We start from the raw sequence: 18332 nt of genomic DNA on the forward strand, positions 1-18332 counted from the left end.
TTTTCTTGATTTTTCAAAGTTTATTTTGAATTTCTTTCATTGAAATGCAAGAGTTGGAATATTTCAGTAGTGTTTGGTTGTGGTTTACCTTGTCACAGTTACATTTTCTTGATTTTTCAAAGTTCATTTTGAATTTCTTACATTTAAATGCAAGAGTTGGAATATTTCAGTAGTGTGATGTTGTGGTTTACCTTTGTCACAGTTACATTTTCATTATTTTTCAAAGTTAATTTTGAATTTCTTTCCTTGTAATGCAAGAGTTGGAATATTTCAGTAGTGTTTGGTTGTGGTTTACCTTGTCACAGTTACATTTTCTTGATTCTTCAAAGTTATTTTTGAATTTCATTCGTTGAAATGCAAGAGTTGGAATATTTCAGTAGTGTTTGCTTGTGGTTTACCTTTTCAAAGCTACAATTTCTTGATTTTTAAAAGTTAATTTTTAATTTCTTTCTTTGAAATGCAAGAGTTGAAATATTTCAGTAGTGTTTGCTTGTGGGTTACCGTGTCACAGTTACATTTTCTTGATTTTTCAAAGTTAATTTGAATTTCTTTCGTTGAAATTCAAGAGTTGGAATATTTCAGTAGTGTATGCTTGTGGGTTACATTGTCACAGTTACATTTTCTTGATTTTCAAATTTCATTTTGAATTTCTTTCATTGAAATGCAAGAGTTGGAATATTTCAGAAGTGTTTTGGTGTGGTTTCCATTGTCACAGTTACATTTTATTGATTTTTCAAAGTTAATTTTGAATTTCTTTCGTTGAAATACAAGAGTTGGAATATTTCAGTAGTGTGTTATTGTAGTTTAACCTGTCACAGTTACATTTTCTTGATTTTTAAAAGTTCATTTTGAATTTCTTTCGTTGAAATGAAAGAGTTGAAATATTTCAGTAGTGTTTGGTCGTGGTTTACCTTGTCACAGTTACATTTTCGTGATTTTTCAAAGTTCATTTTGAATTTCTTTCATTGAAATGCAAGAGTTGGACTATTTCAGTAGTGTTTGGTCATGGTTTACCTTGTCACAGTTACATTTTCTTGATTTTTCAAAGATCATTTAGATTTCCTTTCTTTGAAAAGCAAGAGTTGGAATATTTCAGTAGTGTTTGGTCGTGGTTTACCTTGTCAAAGTTACATTTTCGTGATTTTTTAAAGTTCATTGGAATTTATTTAGTTGAAATGCAAGAGTTGGTATATTTCAGTAGTGTTTTGTTGTGGTTTACCTTGTCACACTTACATTTTCTTGATTTTTCAAAGTTCATTTTGAATTTCTTTCGTTGAAATGCAAGAGTTGGAATATTTCATTAGTGTTTGATTGTGGTTTACCTTGTCACAGTTACATTTTCTTGATTTTTCAAAGTTCATTTTGAATTTCTTTCATTGAAATGCAAGAGTTGGAATATTTCAGTAGTGTTTGGTTGTGGTTTGCCTTGTCACAGTTACATTTTCTAGATTTTTCAAAGTTCATTTTGAATTTCTTTCGTTGAAATGCAAGAGTTGGAATATTTCAGTAGTGTATGGTTATGGTATACCTTGTCACAGTTACACTTTCTTGATTTTTCATTGTTCATTTTGAATTTCTTTCGTTGAAATGCAAGAGTTGGAATATTTCAGTAGTGTTTGGTTGTGGTTTACCTTGTCACAGTTACATTTTCTTGATTTTTCAAAGTTCATTTTGAATTTCTTACATTGAAATGCAAGAGTTGGAATATTTCAGTAGTGTTTGGTTGTGGTTTACCATGTCACAGTTACATTTTCTTGATTTCTCAAAGTTAATTTTTAATTTCTTTCATTGAAATGCAAGAGTTGGAATATTTCAGTAATGTTTGGTTGTGGTTTACCTTGTCACAGTTACATTTTCATGATTTTTCAAAGTTCATTTTGAATTTCATTCGTTGAAATGCAAGAGTTGGAATATTTCAGTGGTGTATGGTTATGGTATACCTTGTCAAAGTTAAATTTTCATTATTTTAAAAAGTTCATTTTGAATTTCCTTCATTGAAATGAATGAGTTGGAATATTTCAGTAGTGTTTGGTCGTGGTTTAACTTGTCACAGATACATTTTCTTGATTTTTCAAATTTCATTTTGAATTTCTTTCGTTGAAATGCAAGAGTTGGAATATTTCAGTAGCGTTTGGTTGTGGTTTAACTTGTCAAAGTTACATTTTCTTGATTTTTTCAAAGTTCATTTTGAATTTCTTTCGTTTAAATGCAAGAGTTGAAATATTTCAGTAGTGTTTGGTTGTGGTTTAACTTGTCAAAGTTACATTTTATTTATTATTAAAAGTTAATTTTTAATTTATTTCGTTGAAATGCAAGAGTTGGAATATTTCAGTAGTGTTTGGTTGTGGTTTAACTTGTCAAAGTTACATTTTCTTGATTTTTAAAATTTCATTTTGAATTTCTTTCGTTGAAAAGCAAGAGTTTGAATATTTCAGTAGTGTTTTGTTGTTGTTTAACTTGTCAAATTTAAATTTTAGTTATTTTTTAATATTAATTTTGAATATCTGGCGATGTTATTACTGATCTTTAATAGTTAATTAATGTATGTGCATGGTTTACCTTTAAACCTAGTCACTATATTGATTTTAAAAATTTTAATTTTTATAATATTTATTTTAATTTCAATAGTGTGATTATTTATTAATTTTCTGTGTATTTTTTAAATTGTAACAGTTAAATACTATTGATTTTTAAAAGTTCATTTTGAATTTCTTTCGTTGAAATGCAAGAGTTGGATTATTTCAGAAGTGTTTGGTCGTGATTTACCATGTCACAGTTACATTTTCTTGATTTTTCAAAGTTCATTTTGAATTTCTTTCATTGAAATGAAAGAGTTGAACTAATTCAGTAGTGTTTGGTCGTGGTTTACATTGTCACAGTTACATTTTCTTGATTTTTCACAGCTCATTTTGAATTTCTTTCGTTGAAAAGCAAGAGTTGGAATATTTCAGTAGTGTTTGCTTATGGTTTACCTTGTCACAGTTACATTTTCTTGATTTTTCAAAGCTCATTTTTATTTCTTTAGTTTAAAATCATGAGTTGGAATATTTAAGTAGTGTTTTGTTATTGTTTAACTTGTCAAAGTTACATTTTATTGATTTTTAAAATTTCATTTTTAATTTATTTCGTTGAATTGCAAGAGTTGGACTATTTCAGTAGTGTTTGGTTATGGTTTACATTGTCACAGTTACATTTTCTCGATTTTTCAAATTAAATTTTATTTTATATAGTTGTAATTCAAGAGTTGGAATATTTAAGTAGTGTTTGGTTCTCGTTTAACTTTTCACAGTTACAATTTCTTGATTTTTCAAAGTTCATTTTGAATTTCTTTCTTTGAAATGCAAGAGTTGGAATATTTCAGTAGTGTTTGGTTGTGGTTTACCTTGTCACAGTTACATTTTCTTGATTTTTCAAAGTTCATTTTTGAATTTCTTTCGTTGAAATGCAAGAGTTGGAATATTTCACTAGTGTATGGTTGTGGTTTACCTTGTCACATGTACACACATGTATACACATGTACACACATGTGCTTATCATGAGCGCTCATGATAAGTTAACCTAACCTTTTCCGGTGAGTATGGTTAGGTTAGACTAGATTCAGTTAGGTTAGATTAGACTAGGTTAGGTTAGCCTACGTACGCTTCACTTAGGTTAGCTTAGGTTAGGTGAGAGACATGCGAAAAGTTAGGTGTATGATTAGGTTAGGTTAGGTTAGATTAGGCCAGGTTAGGTTAAGTTAGGTTAGGCTAGGTTAGCCTACGTACGCGTGCGTACGTAGGCTAACCTAGCCTAACCTAACTTAACCTAACCTGGCCTAATCTAACCTAACCTAATCATACACCTAACTTTTCGCATGTCTCTCACCTAACCTAAGCTAACCTATGTGAAGCCTACGTAGGCTAACCTAACCTAGTCTAATCTAACCTAACTGAATCTAGTCTAACCTAACCATACTCACCGGAAAAGGTTAGGTTAACTTATCATGAGCACTCATGATAAGCACATGTGTGTACATGTGTATACATGTGTGTACATGTGACAAGGTAAACCACAACCATACACTAGTGAAATATTGCCATTGGGAGTCTGGGGGACACTTGAGGACCGATTGGTCCTTTGGGAGCCGGTGGGCCCGGGGGGGCCGGGGGGCGGGCCTTGGGGGGGCGGGGGGGACAGGGGGGGGCCGGGGGGACTTTTGGGGACAGGTGTAGGGGCTTTGGGACCCCATTGGTCCTTTGGGAGCTCGATGGGCCTTTGGGGGGCCCGGGGATGGCCTTTGGGGGTCTGGGTGGCTCTTTGGGGGCGCCGGTGGCTCTGTGGGAGTCCGGGGGCCCTTTGAGGACCGGGGGAGGGCCTTTGGGGTCCGGGGGCCCTTTGGGGGTCCGGGGGCCCTTTGAGGACCAGAGGAGGGCCTTTGAGGGTCTGAGGAGGGCGTTTGGGTGGCTGGGGCTCTATGGGAGCTTGGGGGGCCTTTGAGTACCTGGGGATTCGTGGGGGGTGGTGGTGGGGGGATCGGAACCCTTTGGGGTTGGGGTAGAGGACCTCACAACACTGTTCAAATGGAACTTGTGTATTATAACGACCACAGAGTTTCACCCTCAAAATCTCTTCTAAAACCTTTCTTAAAATCTTCTTTCAAATGGCTCAAACTGTTTCGCCAAAATAATCCCATAAAATGGATAAAACTGTTTCACCCAAATAATCCATAAACATAATTTCAGCGTGTTCCTTTTGTTTGGCATCTCTATGCTAACGCATTTCAAATTTCTAGGAAACCCTTTCCTACGTTAATCTCTTCATCTCATAAATTTTCCTAGCTAAACTATTAGGGTTTCGTTAGAATATCAATTTATCTCTCCGACTTAAAGCTCCGTGAAGCCGTATTTAAAAATAGAATTTCTATCTCTTTAGACTCCCGCATAATTCCAAGATAACATGTGATGTCAATTATGATTCCTGACACTAAAGATCAATGAAGCCCTATTTAAAAATAAAATATTAATTTTTATCTCTGTCCTAAAGAATGTTTATCCCTCAGACCTAAGATTAAAGAAGCCTTAATGTTTCTTAATTCTCCCCTTCGTGAATCAATAATTTCCTCTAGCGATTATGTAAATCAAGTTCACAGGTGCTATTTCTCAGGTTAAGCTAACCAAACAACAATGAAGCCATGTTTGTTTCTTAATTCCCCCTTCCTCAGACCTAAGATTAAAGAAGCCTTAATGTTTCCTAATTCTCCCCTTCGTGAATCAATAATTTCCCCTAGCGATTATGTAAATCAAGTTCACAGGTGCTATGCTCGTGAATCAATAAGTCCCCCATCGATTATGTAAATCGCCCCTCATGTCATTCGCACGTGGCCAAACAACAACAACAGATCGATTGAACTTGACACACACACATTAGACTCGATCGATAATCCTTGAATAAATTATGTCACCCATCGATTATGTCAATCAGCCCTCATGCCATTCGCACGTGGTCAAACAACAACAGATCGATTGACCTTGACACACCCACATTAGACTCGATCGATAATCCTTGAATAAATTATGTAAAAAAAGTTGTAGGTGGCAGCAGGGGTGCGTGATCGCGCTGGTACCCCCTCCTCTACTCGCGTTAGTCGCTATCCAATCACTTTCTACTATTAAAAAGGCACTAACCAGTTCAATTTCCAATTGAATGAGCCCTTTTGAAGTTTCTACGACAACGCTTTTAATAAAAACTTTATATGCCCCTAGGGCATAACTTACAAACCTTGCCCTGAGGACTGTGGGGCATGGGTGTAGGGAGGGGGGAAGGGGGGGGGGCAGCTGACCCCCCCCTAAACCTTCAAATTTACATTAGATATGGCTGAAAAAGCAGATGGTTTGGAAAAAGCAGTTGAAAAGCAGATAAAACTCCATCACACTATCGACTGCCCCCCCCTAGACAATATACTTCCTAATGCTGCCTACGCCCATGCTGTGGGGGGGAGGGGTTGTCATCCTTAAAGACCTAATTTCCAAAACTTTCAACTAAGTTGAATAAAATGGCTATCTAAAAATTTCCATTCGATGTGTTTGGGGAAAAGTTGGGCGTGACAGGGGGGTTTGTTGCCGTCAAATCACTTGCGACAATTAAAAAGGGCACTATCCCTTTGAATTTCCTATCGAATGAGCCCTTTTTCAAGTTTCTACCACAAAGAATTCAATAAAACCTTATATGCCCCCAGGGCATAATTTATAATCTTTGCCCTGAGGGTTGTGGGGGAGAGTCCTCCTCAAAAATATGTTTTCTATCTGAAAATCACCTACGCTGAACAAAATGGCCAGCTCAAAATTTTTATTGGATGTGTTTGGGGGAATGATGGGTGTGGGGGGGGGGCTATTTGCGCTCCAATCCCTTTCGACTATTAAAAAGGGCACTAGCCATTGGAATTTCTAATCGAATGAGCTTTTTTTGAAGTTTCTACGACAACGCCTTCTTTAAAAACCTTATATGCCCCCAGGGTATAACTTAAAACCCTTGCCCTGAGGGCTGTGGGGAGTTTCCTCCTCAAAAACATATTTTCTGTCTGAAAATCAACTACGAAATGGGACAAAATGGGTATCTCTAAATTTTGATTGGATGTGTTTGGGGAAATGATGGGTGTGGGTTGGGGGGCTAGTTGCCCTCCAATCACTTTCGACTATTAAAAAGGGCACTAACTCTTTGAATTTCCAATCGAATGAGCATTTTTGAAGTTTCTAGGACAAAGCCTTCTCTAAAAACCTTATATGCCCCCAGGACATATTTTAAAAGCCTTGCCCTGAGGGTTGTGGGGGAGTGTCCTCCTCAAAAACATATTTTCAATCTGGAAATCAGCTACGCTGAACAAAATGGCTATCGCAAAATTTTGATTGGATGTGTTTGGGGGAATCATGGGTGTGGTGGGGGGGGGGCTAGTTGCCCTACAATCACTTTCGACTATTAAAAAGGGTTCTAGCCCTTTAAATTTCCAATCGAATGAGCCTGTTTTGAAGTTTCTACGACAACGCCTTCTATAAAAACCTTATATGCACCCAGGGCATAACTTAAAACCCTTACCCTGAGGGTTATGGGGGAGTGTCCTCCTCAAAACATATTTTCTATCTGGAAATCAACTACGCTGAACAAAGTGGCTATCTTAAAATTTTGATTGGATGTGTTTGGGGGAATGACGGGCGTGGGGGGGCCAGTTGCCCTCCAATCGCTTTCGACTATTGAAAAGGGCACTAGCCACTCCAACTTCCAATCGAATGAGCCCTTTTCGAAGTTTCTACAACAACTCCTTTGATACGAAGTGCCCCGGTATGGAAAAAAAAACAAAAAAAAACACATTGTGCCCACATCGTTCTTTTCTTAGGCAGCGCTAGCGCGCTGCCTATGATAGTATTCGTTTTTGGGAAGTATACAGGTGTTTTCAGGAGGAATTTTTTCTGGTGGGGGGTCGGGGTCAGAGTAGGGGTTACGGAGGAGGATCTTTCCATGGAGGATATTTCCTTGGGGGGTGGAAGATTTCCATGAAGGGATCGCCAGATTTCGCAGTATTATTTAAAAAACGATCAGAAATTAAATACAAAACAAGTTTTTTTTCAACTGAAAATAAGGAGCAGCATTAATACTTAAAACGAACAGAAATTATTACGTATATGAGAGGGTTCGCCCCTAGTCAATACCTCGCTCTTTACGCTAAAGTTTTTTAGTACTTTCAAAAGAACTTTCTATTCTAATTAACCGGCCTTTGTGATTCAAGGGTTTGTTATTCGAACAAAATTCGAACTTTAGCGTAAAAAGCGAGGTATTGACTGGGGAGCGAACTCCTTAATATACGTAATAAAAACATACGAATATAGAAATTCGTTACGTAAGTTAATTCGTAAGTTACGTCAGAACCAAATTTCGAGAAAGCCAATTAGTACGGTGAGCCAAAATCAAAGCTGCATTAATTCAAAAACGTTCAGAAATCAACTAAAAAAAACAAGTTTTTTTTAACTGAAAGTAAGGAGCGACATTGAAGCTTAAAACGAACAGAAATTATTCTGTATATTAAAGGGGATGTCCCCTCCTCAACGCCTCGCTCTTTACGCTAAAGTTTGACTCTGTCTCGCAATTTCATTTTTAAAACAATAAAAACTTTAGCGTAAAGAGCGAGGCGTTGAGAAGGGGGCAGCCCCTTTCATAAACAGAATAATTTCTGTTCGTTTTAAGTTTTAATGTCGCTCCTTACTTTCAGTTAAAAAACTTGTTTTTTTTTAGTTTATTCTTTTACTAAAATCGGTCTTTCGCTTAACATTGGTAAATGTGAATATTCGCTTTTATATTGTACCCTCTCCTAAGCCTTTTACATTTTAAAAATTGATTCGTTCGTCATGTAGATTCGGTAAGGTGGTTAGGTTTTACGTTTGCAAAAAATTTAAAATCTCTCCGAGAGTGATCTGTCTAGGATGCCAAAGCAAAGTTCCAGATTGGTTACTCAAAAATTATAGCCAATCGAAGCAAATATAATCGCATTGCCCTTGGAAAGCTTTATTTACTTTTTCTGATCATTCTGTTCTTTACCTTTCTGGGCTCTATCCTATTTTTAGGAATAGGGCCTAAGGATTTTAGTGATATTCGAGTGGCCTATTTCCGTTTTTGTAAATATCTTCTTTTTCTTCCTCTTTTGCCTAGGAGTTAAAAAATAATAAGTAAGTTTTGCCTTCCGAATATTACTGAGAAGCTGACTGGTATGCACGAAATACTTTCGGGAACAGCGTATAGGCATTTGTCACCTCACCATGGTTTGATTTGTTTGTTTTATTAATTTTTATTTATTTAATGTTTATTGTTGTTTAATTGTTATTGGTGATTTATTGTTTGTGTTTTTTTTTCTTTCTTTATTGTACTCCACTATTTATCTTGTGATTTAAGTGGGCTATAAATAAATATATAAATTATTACCCCTCTTTTCACAGAAGGAGGGTAATTTGACGAGAAATGTAAATACCGATCATTATGGGTCGGCTTCGTATATATAGAAAATTCAAGACTATGATTATTCTTTATAGTTAAAGCATCCAAAAAAGGGAGCTGTCCTGAGCCTTCTAGTTCTCTTATGAAATGAAGGTTAAAAATGAAAGAGTTCAATTCGAATGTCCCAACAAATCTCTTAGAGTCTTGTCCATGTTCCCAAACGGAAAGAATATCATCAACGAAACGAAACCAGAGAGAGTGTTTTAAGTGGAAACTATTCAAAGCAGATTGTTCTATGAAATTCATGTAAAAATTTGTCAAATAAGGAGACAAACAGTGCCCATGGATAGGCCCATTATTTTATCAGAACATGATCTTCTCTTGCTCTCTTGGTTTCATACGTCATGTATAGCCAGTGTGATCTTTGAATGTATTTACAATATTTTACTATTATGCCGTCTGGCTGCATCTTCCAGATCTTCGGCAATTTTATCCCTGGCCTTTACTTCACACCTCCTTAATCCATATTTTAATTACTTCTCCACTTTCTTTATATTCCTCTTATTTTCATATGATGTATCACACAAACAATGCTTGTACAAGTCCCTTCTTCTAAACAGTTCATGGTAACGAACTGTTTGAGGTTTAATGGGGTTTAACTGATGAAGTTTAATGTTACCCATCAAAAGTTACGAGCATGAAAAAATTTACCCTATTTTTAAAAAAGGGGGAACACCACAAAAACCTCAATTAATCTTAATGGAAATCACACCATCAGATTCGAAATACAGAGAATCCTACTGTAGAGGTTACAAACTCTTATATACAAAAATGTAGAATTTCGAATTTTTTTGCCAGAACGAAAGCGTGTTTGTTAACTTTCATTGGTTGTTTTTTTTTTCCATGGGTAATCGCATCGAACCAGTAATCCTAGAAGATCGGGAGAGGGCTCATTTGATCGGAAACAAACAGTTCCGGTGCCTTTTTTTAAGTGACCGAAATATTGGAGGGCAGCCAGCCCCCCCCCCCTCGCACGCCCCTTTGTCCCAAAGCTGTACGATCAAAATTTTGAGATATTTTTTTTGTTCAGCATAGTCGAAAGATCAAATGACTATGTTTTTGAGGATGAATTGACCCCGAAAGCCCCCTGGGGAAGAGCTGAAGGCAATGAGCTTTGCCTATTGTTTCCATATATTATTGGCTGTTGGGAAGTATACAGATATTTTTTTCTGGCGGGCGGGGGGGGGAGTAAGCGGAAGGATCTTTCCAGGGAGGAATTTTTCGTGGGGGAAGGGAATTTTCCATGGAGGGGGAGCTGGATTCCCTGGCACTATCTAAAAAACAAGAATCAGAAACTGAATAAAAAAAAACAAATTTTTTCAACTGAAAGTAGGGAGCAACATTAAAACTTAAAACGAACAGAAATTACTATGTATATGATGGGAGTTTCCCCCTCCTCAATACCTCGCTCTTTACACTAGTTTTTTTTTTAGAACTTCTAAAAAGCTTGTGTTTCAGGAGTCATTCTTAAATAATTGGAACAAAAAGTCCAACTTTAGTGTATAGAGCGAGGTATTGAGGAGGGGATCCCCTTCATATACGTAATGATTTCGGATTGTATCAAGTTTAAAAGTTGCTTCTTTATCAGTTGAAAAAACTAATTTCTTTTATTTAATCTCTATTAAACATACAGCACTTTCACTAATGCTAGTGAGAATGCTTTAACTGAAAACTCCTAGCTGCGTTTCTAACTTTCTTCCCTAATACACCATCAACGACTACACAAACTATTTTCCTAAAAGTATTCCATCAGTATTCTACATCGTCAAACTTTATACTCTCCACTTTAATATTCAACTGTTCCTCGAAATTTTCTTTCAAATTCTCATCATGGAGTCTACCAGCATCAGAGCTTCTCGGGAGGTAGTTAGCCTTCCTAAAACTAAGCTTTAAATTAATCATAGACACTAGTAGATGGTGATCTTTACTTTTAACATCAATATAATGTATCTTGTATCAATCCTGCCAGTCTTCCGTTTAATATTACATAAACAAAAAGGTTAACTGAATTACCATTATCTGAATGTCATCTTAACTTATGAGCCATTTTACAGTCAATTCCTGTATTGGTTACAATTAGATTGCCATACCTACGAAATTGCATCAGTCAGTAATCATTACTGTTCTCTTTTCCTACACGAAATTTATCGAGGCTAGAAAAGCCCTCGACGACATCTAGCGTTTGGTGATCCTTGGCATTTTTTCAGTGTAATAATAAGAATAACTAATTTGATTTATATATTTGGTAAAATTAGTGTAGTAATAAGTGTCTGATCTCAGTTCTTAACAGAAAAACGATTACAAAGCTTGAAAAAAATGTCAAGTGCCGCCAAACGCTAGATGGCTTTTTTTGCCGATACTCGCGCCAGTTTCCACTCTCACAAGTTACCCATACTCTTTGGTGTAGCATATTCTCAAAATATTACGCCCTTCGGTTTTAAACTCTTGCAAATGCTATACTTTTTGGTTTAGGCCGAGCATCGCGCAATATTTAGCAGATTGCCAAAGAATATCCTTTTTGGCCAACAATCTAAGGCCAAACAAAGAGCAATACGTCCCCGAATGGGGTGGGAGGATATCGTAAGGAAGGATTTAAGGTACATTGTAACTTATTGGGGGAGTGTAAAGATGAAGGCTTTAAATGGATTGGGATGGAGGAGGATTGTGCGTAGCTTTGTTGACCTCAGACGGCTTGGTGCTGCTGCAGTGAGTAACTACTAGTAGTAGGAGTAGTATCATGAAATATTTCAATTAACAGTTAAAACGCAAGAAGTTTTTGGAAGAAGACATTCCTTAAGAAACAGCCAGTATTATGAGCTTGAAACCCCCGACTTATAGCTTTCCACCAGATTAAATATTTATACACTGCTAGCACTATCCACGAATTCCCCTGAAAGAAAATTGAGTTCTCCAACGGCTGTCCGACAGATAACAATAAAAAAACTAACTTTTATATTTCAAATTAACGTTCGTGAACTTACTAACATTGATTCCCGAAGACATTTCAGAGAACTCAACTTTTGTTTGAAAAGATTTGAGTAAATCCCAAAAATTTAGAAATTTGGGGCTTGTGGAAGTATACCCTTTAGGAGCATACTTGCTGTCTACCGTAAATAAGTAACATGTACGCATTTATTTCCGACAAACATTTTTCTTTAAATACAAAATTTAAGCATTCCTTTCAAGCAAATCCTGGAGTTCACGAATAGCCTTTTCATACTGTCGTTCGAGATCTCGTAAAGAAGCAAGCTCACCAAGATGATTCTGTTGCTGCAACTTGGACTCGCATAGTTTCTCATAAATCTAAAAGAAAAAGTACCAATATTGGATTCTTATTTGAATATGCATGAACTGTCTCACGTTACTATTTTGATAATAAAAAGAGGGCAAGAGTTATATTTCTATCCAGTGAAAAAAAAAACAAAAAAAACAGAGAGGTTTTGGATGTTTCGTCGAGGATCACCGAAAAGACGTATTCAGTAAAAAAAAAGGTAACAGAGAGAAAAATACGTCAAGAGCTTAAACATGAAAAACGAGAGAACAAAACACATGATATAGCAGGAAAAAGTAGTATAAGACTAAAGACATCAAAATGAGTTTTAAAAAAATTCTTGAAAAAAAGCAACTTTAAAAACCCAAAATAGAAAATTAACACAATGTGAACAACAAACCAAATTGGGAGCCATCTTATTACTTACGACGTTATTTTAGTATGAAGCAGGGTGCTTAAGCAGCCTAATTGGGTATAGAATTGCAGCCTTATTGTAGGGACCGCATTAAAATTCTCATTTAAGTTGTTGAAAGCCCCCCCCCCCCTCCAATGGGCTAAATCCAAAGAGTTAGAAAAGACTGCCCAAAATTAGAAATCGATCGACAGTGGGATTGCCCAAAATACAGAAATAATGTAGCCCAAATTGTTTTAATTATCAAACAGTGTTGCCGAAATTACGCTTTTAAAGATACTTAGAAATTGGGTAAATTATAAATCAAAACATATTTATAATATATATATATATATATATATATATATATATATATATATATATATATATATATATATATATATATATATATATATATATATATATATATATATATATATATATATATATATATATATATATATATATATATATATATATATATATATATATATATATTATTTATATTATATTATATATAGCCTATATGTTATATTATATATATTATATATAATATATAATATATATATATATATATATATATATATATATATATATATATATATATATATATATATTATATATAACGATCAAACGGTAAATTATATATCAAACATTATTGCCCTAATCCATACAACCTAGAACGTAGCTTTCTAAAGATTGCCTCTCGGAATCATTAATAAGGCCCTGTCTTAATTGATGCAAAAAGGGTTATAAGGATTTGCTAATTAAACAGAGAGGATTTGCTATTTTTAATTATGTATAGGACGAGTTGATAAAACCACGCTCTCTCCTCTTGCTTATTTGTCTCCATAGGAATGCCCCAATAAACTGTAAAAATTTCCTACTTTTTTGTTTTGTGTCACTGAATAGTAATTTTGTATATTATTATACTTTTAGTTCTTTAATAAATACAAGAATTGAGAAGTATTAATACATATAACAACAAAATTTTCATCATATTAACTTAAAATAAAAGGCTCAAAATGAGAAATGCGACAGTATCATGCCAAAAATTAATAAGTAAAAAAAGGAAGAGAAATTATGCATGTGAAATACAATTTTAAAAAAGGATATACATTTCTGTCAGATAAATAATTTTCCACTTGATTTTTTTTTTTATTTAGTTTGATCGTTTTCCTTTTCCTTTTTATTCTTTTACGGTTTTATACGTGTCTTTTTTTACTTAATTCTCTCATAAATTTTTTCTTTCTCCGCGTTGAGTTCGACCTAGGCAAAATATTCGTGTAATTATCCTTATTTTTCTTCATAGTGGTCACAGACATATTGTCCCATAGTTGTTCTTATCATGTCAAAAATAAATAAATCAAACAGGAAGAAAATTTTTGGTAATTAAATACAAGTTTTTTTTAAGTACATAGATTTCTATAACATAAATAATTTTTAGCCTGATCGTTCTTTGATTCCGTTTCATCACTTCCACTTTCTTTTAATTCTTCAATGATTTTATACTTGTTTTTTTTATGTGTTTTATTATAATTCTTTCTTTTTCCACTCTGAAAACGTCTTGTTCAATACAGACGAGATTTTCGTGTAATCATTCTCGTTTTTCTACTTTTCTCCTTTACTACTTTTTCTTCCCTTTTCTCCGGTAGCTGTTTTCAAGGTTTTCTTCTTTGTTTAGTCTCCTTATCATTAGACATAGGGTACATAGATGTATAGAGGAAATATAGATGGTTAGATTTGTAGATTTACAGATTGGACATATTGATTGAAACATCAAACGTGTGGAAGATTAGAAGAGATTATATCTCCCCCCCCCCGAAACAGCGTCTTACCTCTAGAACCTTTACTAACCACCTCCCTCTCCATATTCTCTCTATCAATGAGTATCGCTTCAATCCCAAAAAGAATAAGAAATATTGAATAGTACTACATTTTAGCACTATTGGGCTTATCCATGCTATTGCCAAAAAATTAAAGATTTCATCATAATTATCAGTCTTTGCAACACATTTATGATCATGCCACAGGGTTCAGACCATTTTAAATGCTTCTAGATTCATAACAATAAGCAGGGAAAATAGAACTGTAAGAAATATATATAGAGCAAATGAAAGGGTGAAATAGTCTAATAAAAGAAAAAATGTTAAAAAACAAAGTAAGGAAACAACGGCAGGTTAAAACAAAGTAAGGAAGAAATTACAGTAGTTTCTTCTTTCTAATTAATTCATTTAATAAGACGTGAAGGTTAAAAAACCATTGGCGTTTCCCAAGGCCGTACCCAGGATTTTGTTTCGGAGGGGGTGTTACTAAAAAAAAATTCTTTTGGAGGGGAGGGGTTACACAAAAAAAACTAAAAAAACGCATACAAAACTTGTTTATGTCAATTTTTGTTACTTTTTTACGAGTCAGAAAAACATTTCGGGGGGGGGGGGAGTTAAAAACCCCCAAACGCCCCTGGATACGGCCTTCGCGTTTCTTCAGTTTTTAGCGGGCCAACTTCTACAGGAACAACCTAAACTACGTAAAAGACACAATTAATTTTGGAGTCTCAGCGTCGGTTTACATCGGGGATAATAAGATAAAATAAGCATGGCCAATTAGGAGAACCATCAATTTTTAGACTTGAGTCATTATAAGTTACAATCATACCTCATTTGGTATTTGTTTGATAGTCAAAGATACCAAACTTTTATTTAGCTAGTGCGTTATGCACAGGCGAGACTGAAAGATAAAATAAAAATCAACTATGAATGCAGCGTCAATTATGCACAACGTTCATAGTTTTTTGAATTATACATCGTTCAATTTTCATGCATACAATTTTTGATTGACCAATCAGAGTCAAGAGTTAAGGCATAGCTTCTTGAAAATACAAAAGATGAAGGCTTGAAATCGATGCAGTTTTTCTACCTGTAATAGGAAAGATAAGAAGACAGAGTATTAGTGGACACTGCTTGGGAACAAATTAATGTTGGTACAAGCTTTTCAAATCAGTTCCTTGCCATTTTAATTTTCCGCTACTGAAAGACAAGTATGATGTTGAAATCATAAAAATCCTCATGGAATTGATAAAACTTTGCCTTTGTATCGACATGTTTGGCTACGGCGTGGCTCGGGTATTAGCTATTAAAAAACGACTCGCATCGATAGTGACAAGTTTGCAATTAGTAAATAAGATCGAATTTAAGTTCTTTATAAAACGGAACGTAATTTTCAAGACCATGAAATTAGATGGGTGCCATGTTTCCTTGTTTAACAAAAGTAAGTGAAAACTTTGAGAAGCATACGGAGACGCATACCCTTTTCCTAATGCTAAATGTAGTGTACCAACAAACTTGCTTGCCTTAAGACAGAGCATGCATAACCCAGGGTTTGTCGAAGCCAAACGCTGATGATTTGGGCTCAACCTCGGTGTACTGGTATTCAACTTTTGAAGTTAGTCTTAATACTACCAACTACTACTAACAAGTTACTACAACACCAAGCCACCTTAGGCCAACACAGCTAAGCATGATCCCCCTCCAACTATGTTGAAAGTAATTATTAGAGTATAACTCACTGTTTAGGCACCCTCTGTAAATATTTTCTTTTTCATTGATTCATATTGTACAAGTGTTATTTTGTCTTGTAGTGATTTAATGAGAAATTAAAAGAACTTGAACCCAATCTATTCAAAGCCTTCCTCTTTACAGACTCCCAGCAAGTTCAAATTTCCCTTAATTTTTTTCGTACGAACATCCTCCCACCCCATTCAGGGCCATCCCATCCCCTTGACAGCCAGCATCGGCTGACCGTCACAAAGACAAAGGGCCCATTAGTGAATTCTTCCATAGGACAAGTCATCATCAAGAGCTGTCGAAAATCAGTGGTATGGCTTTAAAATTTTACTGAAAAGACAATGAAATTTTATATCCCTTTGGTCAGCAAGCTTGTCAATCAAAGCGGTTAGCACCACACAAAACCCCAAAGTCACTCCATATTGCTTAAATGATAATTACTTTGATCTGATTGTTAGAGTATTCCTAGCAAGTATGCAAGAACAGCTTTAGGGACTGCCCTCTCTTGAATTTTAAAAACAAAGTCCAGTTCTTAAAAAGAAAGGTAGGGGTATTTATGTTCATGTTAAGAATTTCAATACTATCCCTAATGACTGAGCTGAGTTAATCCGCGACAGAAATATTTTATTTGCTGTTCAAACTATATATAATCCTGGGCTAAATATTTTTAATTTTTAGAAAAACTGATGTCGAAAACTTAAAGTTAAAAATTAATGAGTCACTGGAAATAGGTTTAAGTGGATAAAATTCATCTGGATAAAATTTGAAGTTATTCCTTGTTTGCATAGACTATCCCCTCTTTCCAGAATTTAACAAGTAGTACCCTTCGCGGAACACGAAAACCAAAATTTTAAGTTCGTTTTTCAATAGAAATATTATTCTTCAAAAAATACAAGTTTTCAAAATTAAATTATTATCGTTTTCAGCCCCCCCCCCCCCCAGCATACGGGCTTGCTATTTCAGGCTAATATGTATTAATGAATGAATATATGTTATAACACACTTCTCAATTCAACAAAAGACAGATAAAATTGAAAAAAAAGAGAAACACAAAATAAACAACGGCAAGAACTACGCTCACCTAGTTTATTAACGCCATACACTGACTGTTAATGACATCTACTCTTTTGCGGTACTAAACATGATTCTACCACAGTAACCAGATTAGGCACTAAAAACCACCTCAGTAGATAGGACTTGGTTGTTCTTAATGGTACATTAATTAGGGCAACACTCAGGATTTTTGTTCGGGGGAAGGGGAGGTTTAGGGGTTTTTGCCTGCATTTGCAAAACCGACTGACAATTCAGAAAAATATATCTTTTTTTTTGGAGAAATAATCTTTTTGCCTGTATTTTACGACGAATTTACAACATGGGTAGTTTTTTTGTTTCTTTTTTTTTAGTTTGATGTTTGATGTTCATCTCCAGTCTGGTCCAATATGTTTGATGTTCATCTCTAGTCTGGTCCAGTATGTTGGATGTTCATCTCCAGTTGGGTCCAGTATGTTTGATGTTCATCTCCAGTCTCTTTGGGTTCGACAAAATAATGCAATACGAATTTTGACAAACGAACGTCAAAGTTCCTTAGTTAGGACAATTTATGAACGCATTAAGATTATGCCAACATATGATTATTTTCCACAGAACTGTTAAGCTTAGCAATGTAATCTTGACGAGTAAAGTTGGAATGCGTTTTGATAATATATTTGTTTCCGGTAAAGAAATGTATTGTTATAATACTAGACATGCTGATGATATTAGGATATTAACAACACCGCTCATAATAGTCAGAATATTCTTTCAAATTTTCTTGTGATTACAGTTTATATTTTTACCAAGGTTAGTAGGAATTCAGTATTTACATAGCTCTGTTTGTGGTTGTTCATGTTAATTTTTATATTATGTTTTGTGCTTGTTTATGGAGGAATTTCAACTCATGCATACTCATTCTTACCTTGCGATATATCAGCTAACTCTGATTTTTCAAGATAAAGCAAGTGTATTAAAAGTTACTAACTACCTTTTACGAGCCCTCCCTCGCCCCCTCCATGGACGCGTTTATTTAATTAAAAATAATGGGTTACCAGACCCA

The 18332-nt window shown here is 34.9% G+C and overlaps 1 protein-coding gene across 1 annotated transcript in view; it reads right to left on the reverse strand.

Moving 5' to 3' along the window:
- Positions 1–12133: 12133 nt before the first annotated feature.
- Positions 12134–18332, reverse strand: part of LOC148952450 (coiled-coil domain-containing protein 93-like) — a 253210-nt gene continuing 247011 nt past the window's right edge. The window contains exon 11 of the mRNA XM_089089885.1: positions 12134–12318. Coding sequence (XP_088946011.1) covers positions 12184–12318 — 135 coding nt within the window. The 3' untranslated portion in view covers positions 12134–12183. The remainder of the gene's footprint in view (positions 12319–18332) is intronic.

Source organism: Artemia sp. Qi Xiang Cuo, chromosome 5, assembly GCF_049724085.1.
Source record: "Artemia sp. Qi Xiang Cuo chromosome 5, ASM4972408v1, whole genome shotgun sequence".
In the NCBI taxonomy this organism is placed as follows: domain Eukaryota; kingdom Metazoa; phylum Arthropoda; class Branchiopoda; order Anostraca; family Artemiidae; genus Artemia; species Artemia sp. Qi Xiang Cuo.